General features: G+C 35.6%; 1 protein-coding gene across 3 annotated transcripts in view; it reads right to left on the reverse strand.

Annotated features, from left to right (window-relative positions):
* Positions 1 to 440: 440 nt before the first annotated feature.
* The window catches only part of Folh1b (folate hydrolase 1B), a 59,846-nt gene continuing 45,121 nt past the window's right edge, over positions 441 to 15,165 (reverse strand). For all 3 annotated transcript variants that reach the window (XM_036186051.1, XM_036186060.1, XM_036186068.1), the window contains 7 exons: positions 12,359 to 12,426; positions 9,433 to 9,524; positions 8,459 to 8,549; positions 6,259 to 6,523; positions 5,805 to 5,886; positions 4,131 to 4,223; positions 441 to 1,092 (listed from right to left, as the gene is read on the reverse strand). In XM_036186051.1, the coding sequence (XP_036041944.1) occupies positions 903 to 1,092; positions 4,131 to 4,223; positions 5,805 to 5,886; positions 6,259 to 6,523; positions 8,459 to 8,549; positions 9,433 to 9,524; positions 12,359 to 12,426 (881 nt within the window). In that variant the 3' untranslated portion in view covers positions 441 to 902. The remainder of the gene's footprint in view (positions 1,093 to 4,130; positions 4,224 to 5,804; positions 5,887 to 6,258; positions 6,524 to 8,458; positions 8,550 to 9,432; positions 9,525 to 12,358; positions 12,427 to 15,165) is intronic.

The raw sequence follows: 15,165 nt of genomic DNA on the forward strand, positions 1-15,165 counted from the left end.
TGCAACCATGTTTGGTGAATTTTGTGTAAAAAGATTCAAGACTGTGATTACTTTTGACAGAAAAGACACAATTGTTCAGAAGTACATGAAGTTCTTTCTTGCTATGGTTACTCATATTACAAATATTAACTAATTATTAACTATACTAGTATGATGTACATAATTTTAATAAAGTGAAACTTTTATTTTTTTTCTCCTTTTTTTATTTATTATATTTGTGTTTTAATTTTACACATCAGCCATGGGTTCCCCTGTCCTCCCCACTCCCGCCCCTGTTCCCACCCCCTCCATTCCCATCTCCTCCAGGGCCAAGACTCCCCTGGGGATTCAGTTCAACCTGATGGATTCAGTACAGGCAGGTCCAGTCCCCTCCTTTCAGGCTGAGCAAAGTGTCCCTGTGTAAGCCCAAGGTTCCAAACAGCCAGCTCATGCACTAAAGACAGGTCCGGGTCCCACAGCCTGGATGCCTCCCAAACAGTTCAAGCTATCCAATTGTCTGAAAAATGGTAAACTATGCCTGGGCAGGGTGAAGCCAGAGGAAACTCTGGTGGAGGTCTGTAGCGGTCCTGACGTGCAAATCGGTCTTCCAACTTGAGTATTGGGGCAAAAGACTAATCCAACCATCTGGTAGCTGGTTCTCTCCAAAGCTTCCCTCAGGATAGCTGGCGCTCTCGCACGACGGGGAGAAAAAAAAAAAAAACAGTTTTATCTGGTAAAGGGAATGATTAGAGGTCTTGGGGCCAAAACTTTTATTAAGTATACCTAATTGTGCTTTATAATGCAGAGTGATAAGGTATACATACAGATATTACATATAATCATAAAATCTCAAACATTTATTTTTCTATGTAGGTCCTCCCGATAATATCATCCCTACTCAATATGGATTCTCCGACGTACTCTTAGGCTACTTCTTTCAAAGTTTCTGCTGCAGCTTGCACTGTGAAGGCTGCAATAGAAATCTGTCTCTTTACTTCTCTCCAGGCCTTGGAAGGGTCCACTTTGCTATCAATATCAAAAAGAGCATCATAAATCCCTGGGAATGACTCTCCTGCATACTTGTTATGCCTGCTTGGAGCGTAGATGATATGCCTGTTGATAAAACAGATTTCTGTCCATTCATTGCACAAACAATATATAAGAGCATGAGGGTACTATATCAAAATTGCATACTCCTTATTTCTTTACTTGAATTATTCACTTATTTCCTGAACTTAAAATGCTATAATTTCCAGGTTAATAGTATACATAATTTTTACTTTTAATGAATAACTCAAAGTGCTTCAGAGCTATACAAATAACAGTAAGGACAGCTAGTATGAACTGTGCTTATTATTTAAAAGGGTGACTTACAATTTTCTTATAATTACTAAAAAGAAATTGTATGATGTTAATAACAGTGTCCTTAGAGGAGGAAATTAATTTGAGAAGAAAAGTCATAAAATAGTCTCCATGCACATTGCCAATAAGTGATGATGTTGGCATTATACTCCCTGCTAAACACTTCCTGACATCAAGCTTATAGCCAGCCTAATGTGCACTAGTGTCAACTTTTTATTGTTTTGGTAAGATGGATGCATACTTTATAAGGGTTAGCTTATACTATGGAAAATCATTATGATCAGTTTTTAATTTTATGCATAACCTAGGTAGATGAGTATCATTGTAATAGCCAAAGGACTTCATGATTCTGGAAGAGCATGTATTACATAATAAAGCCTTACACGAAAAACATAGTCCATTTTTTTAATTCATCATCATTCAAATTCTTAAAGGCTAGAGCAGTGATTCTCAACTTTCTTAAATGCTGCAATCCTTTAATACAGTATGTCTTGTTCTTATGACACCCAGGTATCAAATTATTAGGTTGCTAATCCATAACTGTAATTTTGCTTGTGATGAATCATACTGTAAATATCTCGTATGCCAAATATGTTGTAATTACCCCCCAGTGAAAGGATCCTTTGACCTCCAAAGTGGCCAAGACCCACAGGTTGAGCACCACTGGCCTGTCAGAGTGAAATCAGATCCTTTACATACTTTATTAGTAAAAACATAAAGACCAAGTTCCAGTAGAGTATTTGTAATCCCATGAAAATGGTGTGCTGAACACCAAGTCTCCATATCCCTCTTATCATACTAGTCTTCCTAACTCTCACCAGATGAGCTTAATACGGTCTGCTTACTGTATTTTAATGCTTAATCAACAAACTTTCCCACACTCAACACACAAACAAGTTCCAAAAAACCATGAGTCTTAGTGAAATGATCACAGCAGCAACCAACTCTCAACAAAATGTTCCTGTATTACTCACTTTCTCCTGGATATGACAAAATACTTTCCAAAATCAACATAAGGAAAGAATGGAATATTTTGTCTCACAATCTACTATGGTCGGGGAGGCATGGTAGCAGAAGTCTGAGGCAGCTGAACATATTGCATCCTTACTCAGGTAGCAGAGAGATGAATTCTGGTGATTCAATTCCAGTTCCCATTTATTCTATCTAGATCCTGTGTCATGTCGTGAAGCCACCTATACTAAGTATGTGTGTTCCCAAATTGGCTAAACATATCTGTAAACAACCTCTGACCCAGAGGATTGTCTCTTAGGTGATTCTAAATCTCATCAAGTTGTCTATAAGGTTAACTATCACAGCTTCCAACAATTCAAAATGATTCTGAGTAAAAATAATAATGCTGGAGGTATAAAAGTACTTAATTTCAAGCCACACTACAGAGTCCCAGTACCAAAAAAGCATATGACACGAAACAATACATGGATAAGTGGGACAGAAGAGATGACCTCACATTTACAAAGATGTTAAAAAATATTCATTGAGAAATAAAGTTAGCCTCTTCAACAAACGGTGCTGAGTAAACCAGATAAAAGAATAAAACTAGACTCCTGTCGCTCACCCTAAACAATAAGCTTTCATAATGGATCAAAGACCATAATGTAAGACTTGAAACCCTAATAATGGCAAAATATAGGGAAAACATTTCAAAGTGTAGGTATAGACACGGATATTTGAAAAGGACTCCAGTTGCTAATAAATAATGTCAAGAATTGACTAATATGTCTTAAGGAAAATTTAAAGGTTTTGTTACAGTAGAGGACAATGAAATGAAGGGAATATCAATGAAATTGGAGAAATTTTTTGGTAATTAAAAATCTGACAGAGGATTGATATCTAAAATGTATAAAGAATACACTCATTGAACACCCAGATCCTAAACAACTCAGTTAATTAAATTGGTAAGTGAAATAGACACACAGTTCTCAAAAGAAGCATAACTATCCAATAAACATGTTAAAAGGTGTTTAATGCACTAATTATTAGTGAAATTGAAATTAAAACCACCTTGAGATTCCAGCTCTCCCCACTAACTAACAAGCAAGAGAAAATGCTGATAAGGATGCTTGCAGATGGGAACACTTATACAGTAGTGGCTGGGGTGTACCTAGCCAAACTACTATAGGGATAAATATGAAAGTACCTCAATAAAACTACAAATAGAACTACCATATGAATCAGCTACCCCACTTTTGGGTGTATGCCTGAAGGACTCTCCACCTATGACAGAGATAAATGCATACCTGTACTTATTGTATCACTGTTCATTAAAGCTGAGTCATAGGACCAGAAAAGAAAGTGGTACACACATACACACACACACACACACACACATACACACACACACACACACACACACACACACACACACACATGAAAAACAATGAGGTTTTATTCAATTATCAAGAGGAATGGAATTATGTTGTTTGCTAGAAAATGGATGTAACTAGAGATCATCATATTACCTAAAACAAACCATACACTTGATTTAATTGTGGGTCCTAGAAGTCCTTAAAGACTTGTGAAAAACATAAAGGACATTGTAGGAATGAAGGAAGCCAGTGAGAAGGGACAAGGGGACAGGGTACTTAGAGTAGGGAATGAGATTGGGATGAAGGACAAAGTATTTATGTTTGAAACTAACATTTTTTATAGAACCTAATTCTGTGTACAGTGAAATTACCTCACTAAAAGTATTTTAAATAATGAAATTAAATAAACTATGATTATTTTACACAATGTTATATTAGAATATAGAATTATTTCTTCCTCACCTGTAGAAAGGCCTGCCTGGTAACCCTAAAGGATCAATGAAGGCACGTTCCAGATACATCAGCTGGTCATTCATAATTCTCAGTGATATAGGGCTAAGAGAGAAATTAATAAAGCTGTATCTCCATGAAGTTATGAACACTACCTGATAAACTATAAGTATGCAATAAATTAAAACTCACTATTGAATTTTAAATCATTGTAACAGTCAAATTAAGAATATCAGTAACATTATACATACTGAGCAGGATTTACTTATATATTTAGGAATATTGTAACAACAGTTTGTGAAAAAAGAGGTCATGAATTCCAAAAGGAAAAAAAAGAAGGGTGTGAATAGATTGGAGAAAGGAATGACAAGGTAGAAATGATGTAATTGTACTTTTAGCTCAAAAAATAAAAGGAATAAATTTAGAAAAATATCAGCATGCATAATCCTATTTCAGAAATCCCATGAAATACTATTCAAATAAAACATAAATTATAAAACAGTAATGTGCTAGTGGTAAAATATGATACTAACTTTAGTGCACAGGGACATGAGAATTAATATTCCTGGGTTTATAATTACTGTCAGTTATTTTTTTCACCTTACAGATACTACTAATCAATTCTCAGATTTAACATAAACATCAAAATGTGAAAATATATTAATATCTATGGAGTTTATGAAAATTAAAAATATTAAATAAGTGATAATATTCTTATTATTAAAGATAAATTTGTCAAGTATATAATCCTCACTTTATATTTTTATCAGTATTCAAATATAATGTAGCAATATTTTTACAGAGTTCACATTCTCAAGGAAGATTATGGGGTTGATATAGGAGGTTATCATTGTTAATAGAAGTAGATCAATGCAATTAAAAATCTACCACCAACCCCCAAATAACTCAATGATTAATTATGGAATGGAGTATTCTAATTACATCATGATATAATTAGTGAATATTATAGTTTTAATAAATAGTTGTTTCATCCACTAATTTATCTAGATTTTCATCTTATACTACTTTTAATAATAGTAGCATGTAATAGTCCCTCACTCTTATAAATCCTTTTATACTAAGTTTAACTTCAGAGTAATGCTGAACATTATACTGGGGTATAATTCTGTGTCAGAAACTAAGGATCAGTTTAGTGAAGTTTATAATTTTACAATTAACCATTGAATTTTGTAAAATTTGTCAAATTCTGTTTGTGGTTTTGATTTTACACAGAATTATTCCTATTAGTTCAGCACTTCTAAAAATAATGACTTCACAGTATTTATTGTTCCTGATAAACTGATTTTTTTTACTGAAGATGGAAAGGATCATGTGTGTGTGGACATAATGACTTCAAGCACAAGTAGAGAGAAGATCACTCCAAGCACAAAGGACTGTAGGTGGATTACAACGCACAAGAGTGAAAAAGGAACAAGTGAAACCAAAGTATAAGTTTTATGTAAGAGGCTGGCAGGAAAGAGGCACTGAGGTCTAGTTACAATTCATATAAGAAATACAATCTCTGAATGATACAACACTCTGAGCAGGACATATTAGAGTTAAGACAGAAAACAAAGGGATTTCCTGAGCTATTTCTGCAACAAAAATGTAAATTTGTATTGTTTCAATTACATCTAACATGTAATTAAATTTATACAAATAAATCTAATATAATATATGACATACTTGCTTTTGTCTAAGTCTTGAAGTTTCTTGTTGAACTCAGATGTAATCTCTGTAAAATTATTTACTGCAGAAAACAGTGAATCTGAAATGGAAATCCAAATTATCAGAAGCTTTAAGAAGATTATTTTTAAAGCAGGAAAGTTGGCAATGCCTGCAGTCTCAGCACTCAGGGAGCTGACACAGGAGGGTCACTCCAGCTTGGAAGTTTAATACCAGCCAGTGCAAGATATGAAAGCACCATTTCAATAAAGGAAAAACACGCACGGTTTATGTACATTTAAAGATGAGCGAACAATATAGGAAGTCATTTTTTAATTTTTATTTATATGTTGTAGCACATCTATGTAATTATAAACATATTTTTTAAAAAGATTTTCACCTGGTGCAATAGAAACAATGATAAGAAATCAATTAGAAATACAAAAGTGAATTTGAAAGATAAATTGCAACATACCAAATGATACCATATATTCCTTCATCTCTTGTGGATGCTTCATCGACATGTTATAGATATTTTCAGCATGCCTTTTCAGAGCTACAGCATAATCTTGACAGTTAAAGGGAAGCACCAAAGAATTGGCCAGTTCAAACACCAGCCCTCCTCGAACCTGTGCCACAGTGAGGTGATATTTAAATGTTGGATCATAAAATTGTTCCACTAACTCGTATGTTTCATAGACACTGTGATAGAGTGGATAGCTTCTGACTTTGTTTGTTTTCTACAAGGAAAAAACAAAATATATCTCTTGTAAGATAGCTCATAACAAGCCCCACAACATGATATTTACTGTGGATATTATTAAGGTTGATCACTGATGAACAGGAACTATGGAAACTTAGGAACTTAGAATTTAGTAAAGTGTTACTTTAGCTGTGTCAAATGAAATCACATGTACAAATGCTGCAAAAAAAATTAGTGTGAAAATATTCTTTGGAAGACACTCAAGAGAGCTGCCCGTCAACAAAAGAATACAAGAGATATGGAAATGTGTTGAGAGTTCAAAGAATGGACTATACAATATTGCATTAGAAGAGAGAGTATTTAAGAAGGGATTTGGGGAATTATCAGACAAGTGAAGTAATATTACAGAATAGACTATAGGTGGGTATGTCAAATCATTTATCACTGAAAATTCCACAGAAGAACCTCTGAAAAGCAGCATGCTGCACAGTGGAGGAATCAAGCAGTGAGGACACTGTGGTGAACCTGGAGTGTTACTGATGAGAGAGAAGTAATGCTCAATCTGGCACAAGGAAGCTGTGTATATGAAAATTGAGGACTTTTCACACATTGAACTGCTGACTAATGTTTTCATCTTTTCTCAATATACTCCTTTGTTACTGATATAAAGAACACTTCATTTAGTATTATGCTGAAGAGACAACAACTCGGACATTATTAATGATGGAATAGTTTCATTCTGACTGCAAAATTCATTACCAAAGACTTACAAACATTCACTGCTGTCTGAATAATACCATCTGGCTTCAGGATTGGAGCACAATGGAAAATCAGAGTTGGGTCTAATCTATTTTAATTGTGACTATATCCCTGTTTGAAATAATCTTAGATAAAGTCTCTCTTGTATTTTAATAATTGTACTGGCTGGTTTTATATCAGTTGATACGAGCTAGAGCCATCTAAGAAAAGGGAACTTTAATTGATGAAATGCCTCCATAGATCAGGCTGTAGATAAACCTGTAAGGCATTTTTTATTAATTAGTGATTGATGGATAAGGGCCCAAACCATTGTGGGTGGTGCCATCTCTGGACTGAATAAGTCAGAACAAGCAAGCCAGTAAGTAACACTCTTCCACTGCCTCTGCATCAGCTCATAGCTATAGGTTACTGCCCTAACATCCTTCGATATTGAATAGTCCTTCCCAAGCTTCTTGGGTCATGGGGTTTCATCACAGCAATCATAACCCTAAATAAGACAATAGCTCTGACATTCTTTTCTTGCTAATGTAAATCTGGAAAAAAGTAGACATAAATTATCACTTACAAACATTGAAGTGAGCATTAGAAAAAAATTAAAAAGACAGAAGACTTTTCACTGTAAAACAAAACTCAGGGGTGGTTAGAACACAAAAATTAAAAAATCTCTAGCTATAAGCTTTAATAGAACTATTTAAAGATTTTAGGAAATATACACTTTTAATACTTAAAACTAAATATTGATCTAACACAACAAGAAAGGAGATGGAAAATGGTGTAAGATTTTGATGTATTATACCAATATTTTCAGAGATTTGATATTTAATTTGATGATCTGAGCTACAATAATAGGCAAAAATCCAAATACTGCTATGTCTTGCTGATTTGAATTAATTTTGAGTGAAAACTAGGAAAGATGAGTCCAAGATAATTCTCACTAACTTAAATGATGAAGTGAATATTGAGTCATAAAATAAGTAAAATAGAATATGTTTAAGGGAAAACATGGAAATTCTAGACTGTAGAAAGCAGCATGAGTGCTAAGTGGAATATGAAGACAGGCTCAGAACAGAGCCAGACAACCACCCAACGAATCATAGCTATTTGGCTTTCCAATCCTCCCTCTATGCCAGAAGTACTTTTTGAAGAAAATGTATTAATTTAGTTAAAAACATACCCACACTTAATCCTTAAGAATTCATTCATTTAGACTTACCCAGTTTTTAGTGTATCGTGTTCTGCCTGAAGCAATTCCAAGTCTTTGGAAAAACACTTCAAAATCATTACCAGACCCCAGCTTGCTAATCCTTTCAGAGACAAAATTAGTAGAATTAGTTTAGAGTGCCATGTTCATTCTATGAAGATCAAATGTCAATTGCTAAATTTTAGTTATACCATTACAAGTATTATAGCCTTGGACATATAGTTCAAATAGGATATTTACTCCAGTTCTGAAAACATGCTTCCTCTGTAATACAATTCTATGGAGTGGCACTTTCATAAGTCATGGGTTTATTTAAGGATTCTGGAGGTTAGAAAATACTTTCCTTCAAACTATTTGCTGCATCTGTTTCTGTTGAATATTTTCAGATAATGAGAATTTCAGATAATTAGAACAAAATAGATTCTACCTGATCATTTTAAGTTATTCACATTATAGATGTCTGCATTTACAAACTATTGAATATTTATTTCCCTTCTCTTGCATGTAAAGATAACCACACAGTCATAGTTATAATTTATCAGAGTAAGCAAAATATTTTTAACTGCATGATGCTCAGGAAAACGAATAACTATCAACAGACATGGCATAGATATTTGACAGGAATTGCCTTTCATTTTCTCCATTGTGACCTTTGACATGTACCATGTACAAGCATCATGTATCCTTATGGGCACCATTGTTCTCCCTTTCCTTTCAAGAAATTTAAAGATTGTTTTTCACAGTGTACTTTGAATGGGCCCATGTCACTTGAGCCTTGGCTGCTGCCTCTTGTATGCAATTCAGCTCTCTCAAAAATCAGCTTTTGAAACTCACAGGTTTAATTTCATCTGTCAGATGTCTGAGCATTTTGAAAGTTGCTTTTTACTAACAACTGAAAAAAAAACCTTTATTATTATTATTATATTTTTTACAAAACAATCCACAGAACAACCAAACTGGGTAGGATGGCTAGGTAATTTGTGTACCTGGGCATTCCACTGAATTCTGGTGAAGGACTCTTTTCTTTCCAGCTGTCATAAAGAGATTTTTCTTCAAAGCCTTCATCTGGGCTTTGCAGCTACACATGTAAAAATAAGAGCATACTCACAAATCTGATGCATAAACTTGAATGTCCCTCAATGAGAAAGTAGAGAGTTAAACTACATTACAGAAAAACAAGAGATGAGATCTCTACATTTGAACTGATGGGAATTATGGGGCTGCTGTGTGGTGTAATGTGAGAATGCTTTCCTGGTATGCCAGAGGCTTTCTGTTAGATGCCCAGCATAGGAATTTGACAGTTACAGAGCTGACTGGATGTGTGTGGAGGGGGGGGATGACAGGAGGGCAGGGAGGGAGATAGCATGATAGATGAGGACATCATGGGAAAAGGAAGAGTCAGGGTGTGAGGGAGGCTCTCAGGAACCTACAATGATGACACCATGTTGGACAACTGGCAGTGGTCCAGAGGGTGCCTGGACTGGTCTACTCTGTTGACCGGTCTAGCAAATACCCTAACTATCATCATAGAGCCTTTGTCCAGTGACTGATGCAGAGATCCATGGCCAGACGCCAGGCAGAACTCTGGGAATTCAATCCAAAAGAGAGAGGAGGGATTCTGCAAGTGAGGGACATGGAGATCATGATGGGAAGAAGTGCAGAGATGAACTGCTACACTATTGGAGGCCCATGCACTGTAGAGCACTGTAGAGTAGTGGCTGTGAAGCCCCCAGGGGATTGGACTAGGCCCTCTGGATACGGAAGACTGCTGTTTGGCTGGAACAGTTTCAGGAATACCCAGGCAGGGGGTTTCGGGATCCATCCCTGGTGCATGGGCAGGCTTTGGGGAATCTAGGGCCTGTGGTGTAGGGCCTGGCACAGCCTTGGTACAGTGGGAAGGTGCTTGGACGTGCCTAGGCTCAGTGTGCAGGGCTCTGCCGACTCCCCATGGGAGACCTTGATTTGAAGGATTTGGGGATGTGGGGTGGCTTGGGAGGGAAGGCTGGGAGATGAGAGAAGGGAGGAGGTGGGATCTGTGGATGGTATGTAGAGTGAGTAGAAAATTTCTTAATAAAAAAGAAATTTCTAAAGGGAAAATGTCTGTGCATGTGTAGTTGAAAGTGTGAAGATGTGGGGTGCATAGAAAAGAATTCAACAAACCATTAGCAAGTCACAAGTTATTGTCTGTGGAAGAACAGTCATAGATCTATTTTCAAAGACAGAAGGAAACTACTCTCAAAATCATATACTTCTGCTACTCCTATAAATAAACAAATGGAACAACCTTACCAATGGCAATATTCCTGTTAATATTGCTTCTTGTCAGTAGGGTTGCTGAAATCTTACATATGTAATGAAGTCATTAAATAACATAACAAAATGCAATGTAATTAATGCCATTTTTAATTGATTGCATGATAGAATTGTGCTAAACACTGGACTTGAAAATTATTAACTGGTTTTGTTTGTTTTTTTTTGTTTAGGTATAAAACTTAAAAAAGAAGGAAGGCAGTGGTGATATGCCTAAAGAGAGGCTGGGTGGTGGTGGAGCATGTCTTTATCCCAGCACTCTGGAGGCAGAGCCAGGTGGATTTCTGTGAGTTGAAGGCCAGCTTGGTCTACAAAGCGAGATCCAGGACAAGCATCAAAACCACACAGAGAATGCTTGTCTCAAAAAAAAACAAAAACAAAAGCAAAAAACAAACAACAAAACTTAAAAGACTGAACGCTTAACCTATTATTGAATTTTAGAATTAGAATGCATCAAGTTGTATAAGAAATGTTTGATAATCTAAGCATAATTAAGGTTTCAAAGCTATTTAAGTTCAGTGGAATTATACACTATTTTAATTCATACTTAATAACTGTCAAGAGTACTAGTTCTCAAAAAGGTCAATTCAAAAAATTATTAATCACCTACACTAGTTAAATTTTTTATACAAAAATGTAGAAGTCACTGTACTATATACTAAAACAAACAAATGTATCTATAAATAATTATACAGACACAAATTAGGTTTTTCTAGCATGGGAAGAGAATAAGAAGATATATCAGCATCTTCAAATATAAAATATGAATAAAGAAAAAATTGTTTCACTCACACAAATTCAACCTCCATTTTCTGATGAAGCACACATTTAAAGATATAATACTGTATTAAATTATCAGTTTATCAAACAAACCTTTGTAAATAACTGCAAATGCTGTCCCCCAAAAGTGATTTTTGTGGTACATTCCAGGTCAGTCTCAAAAATCTGTCATGCAGCTGGAATGATGGTACACTCCTATAATTCCATCATTCTGGGGGCTGAGACAGGAAGATCTGGAGCTCAAGTCCAGATTTCTATACTACCTATCAAGACCCTTACTTTAAAAACCTTTCACATAGAAGTGTTGGTGCCACCTCTCAATCACCTTGAGTATCTGTTGCTGCTAAGAGAGCTAGAAGGCATTTCAGCCTTCTTGATGGGCCCACAGGTTGGAGTACAAGGCAAAAGATAAGAAGACATCTACAAGGCATCATCTAGTCTTTGTCCCAAAATGACTCTGCATTTTCACATAAGACATTGTTTTTCCTACATTCAGAGTTAATTGATTTCACCATAAAGGTGTGTAAAGCAGTTATAGTATAGGAATTGAACATTAGTTTAAGCAACTGTGTGACTCTAATGGCTACTTTGAAAGGTGTGTTTACTTATTATCAAACTGGGAATGGTAGGCAGAATGCAGCCTAAAGGCTTCCTCACAGAGGTTAGAGAGATGTGAATTAGTATCTGGAGAAAGAGTTGGTTAACTGTGACAGTTCAGAGAAATAAAGTTGGCTATAAAAAATATCAGTGTGTAATATAATAATTGCACACCAAGAAAGGATCATTTGCAGCATTCCTAAGATGGTATGTCTTTCTCTTTACCTCTTTTGTTAAGTTGTACACTAAGCTGTGCATCAGTGGTGTGCAATCGACTCTTAGAGTGTAGTTTCCTGAAACAGAAGGGATAGAATGGTTTATTTGTTTTGTATCTGTTATTATTTATTCAGAGATTGTTGCTAAACTCTATACAGAAAATACCTTTAAACATGCAAGTAATGAAAACTCTCTAATGTTCTCCATCTTATTGTAAAAATCCGATGTCTTTGGCACTAACAAAGCTGAAACTAGTTCTGAGGTTGGGAAGAGAGCTAAATTGTAGGCTATCTGTCCAAATCTTTGCATCCCACTCTACACAAGAAGAATATAGAAGAATAGATATATAAATATAAATGTAGCCGGGTGGTAGTGGTGCATGCCTTTAATCCCAGCACTCAAGAGGCAGAGCCAGGCAGATCTCTGTGAGTTAGAGGCCAGCCTAGTCTACTAAGTGAGTTCCAGGAAAGGCACAAAGCTACACAGAGAAACCCTGTCTCAAAAAACAAAACAACAAAAAAAGAAATGTAATTTTTGATAAATACTTGCATTTATATGAGAGTGCTGAAGGAAGATGGTTTGAAGGCATTTACTACAATTTAAATGCTCTATTCTTAGGACCAAAGAATTATATTTGCAGCTCTCCATTCACTTCAAACTTCATATAGAAAAGTGAATATACATAAAAAATACTTGCTGCAATATCAGCTGCAGAACTGAAACTGTTCTATTGAATATACCACAGAAGTGCTTCTATTGTTTTATTTTTGTCACTTGTTTTTTGTTAAGGGATTTGTTGTGATTGTTGCATTATAAGTGTAGTAACTCAATTATGTTCAGCATATGTTATGGGAGCCCAAAGATTCCAACTTTGATTTGTTTCCCTTTTGACTCAAAGTCAGAGAGTCAGAGTTTGCCTTGCCCCATAAGGCTGCATAATAGGATGTTTTGGTCAAAGGTGTGGTTACCAGGTATCTTATGCTTTAAGGCCTAATTACAAGATGCTTTGCCATAAGGCATGGTTACACAGTGTGTAGAGAATTTAAAATGGGTCTACACTTGTTTGTACTTTGTACCTTGATCTTGAAAGCATGAATGAGGTCTTTTTCCTCTCTCCTTGCTATTGTATAAAAAGCCCACTAGGAAAAACACAAGGCAACTGGGTATAGACCCAGAGCCCTCCCAAAGCTATCCTGTGTGTCTCTATCTTTCTCTTCATCTACGTCTATATTTTTTTCCTATCTAGTATTTCTCAATTCCTCACTCTCCTCTTCAAGAACTGTTCAACAGGTCAGGGGTGAACCCCAATACATATATGGAAGCTTTATATAATGTTTTCTGAGTGAAAAGGTGGATCTAGAACCGTTTATCTGTAACATAATACCCATGTCCTGTAAGAACTAACAGGAGATAAAAAGCATAATATTCAGGATGGCTCTGAGCTCAACCTTTCCCTACCAGGTGACCTGTGGGAAGTTATTAGAATTCTCTGAGTCACAGCTTCCTCTTTGTACACTTGTGGTAATATAAGTGCCTACATCACATGATGGTTACATTGTATACCACCTAGATGGAAAGTGATTAAAACAACATCTAAATCACTTCTGGTATATGTGTTAGCTAAATAGTCTGAGAACCCACATGGCAGAAACACTTGCTTTCCTCCAAATGGACTGTTAGAGAAAAGCCTATACATATGTGTCCATAGCATGAGATTCCTCCCAGGAATATTATATATCTTTTATTCTCAAAATAAGAATCCATGTTACTGATGGCTGAATAGTGCAGGCTTGCAAATCCAACACTCAGGAGACTGAAACAGGATTTGATGATGACAATTCTTTTGGAGAGGACATTAAGAGTTGTTCATGTATTACTTTTAATTTCATAAACTCTGTTATTAACAAAATCATTGAAAATAAAAGACATTTTGTTATACGTATATGATTGCATTTTAACATAAATTCACAAATATGTGGTTAATTTTACCTCTTAAGAAATAAACATCAAACCAAAAAATGCAATATAAAATGAGATATGTGGTATCTCAATCTTACTGTACTTTTGTGTACTTGTTATTGATCCTAAAAAATTATGATCCAGTTTCACATATGACATAGTTATCTAAAGCCAGTGATGTACTAAAATACCAGACAAGTGTTTGAATCTATCAATAAAGATAACAACATCACCGGGCAGTGGTGGCGCATGCCTTTAATCCTAGCACTTGGGCGGCAGAGCCAGGTGGATCTTTGTGAGTTAGAGGCCAGCCTGGTCTACAGAGCAAGATCCAGGAAAGGCACAAAGCTACACAGAGAATCTCAAAAATCAAAAACAAAAACAAAAACAAAAAAGATAACAAATACTTATTTGGAGTAATGATCATATTTGTACTTGCATTTTTGTAATGTAAGAAAATAAATGCAGGACATGGGGCATGCTAGGTAAACTCTTTGTCACTGTGCTAAAACTCTAGCTGGTAGAACATATGATTTATGTAAGGAAAGAATGATAATCACACTGGGGATTTTGAATAGTCACTGTATGCATGTCAGATATCATGGAGTTTGCAAACACCAATTAATTTAAAAAGTAAACAGATTCAAACACACACACATACACACCACACACACTTTAAAGTCACAAAGGAAGGAGATGGCAGTCTGTCTGAAAGGTACTTCCATTGCCCATTAACTGAGAGGAGGAAGGGGAACTGACCTGCACCAAGAAGGCAAAACTTTGAAACAATGGTACTCAGAAATGAAGATGAAGAAGTCACTCATGCAGTTGGCCCTGAATCAAGGGAAGTGGTGTAT

The sequence above is a fragment of the Onychomys torridus genome, chromosome 1 (genome assembly GCF_903995425.1).
Source record: "Onychomys torridus chromosome 1, mOncTor1.1, whole genome shotgun sequence".
Classification (NCBI taxonomy): Eukaryota; Metazoa; Chordata; class Mammalia; order Rodentia; family Cricetidae; genus Onychomys; species Onychomys torridus.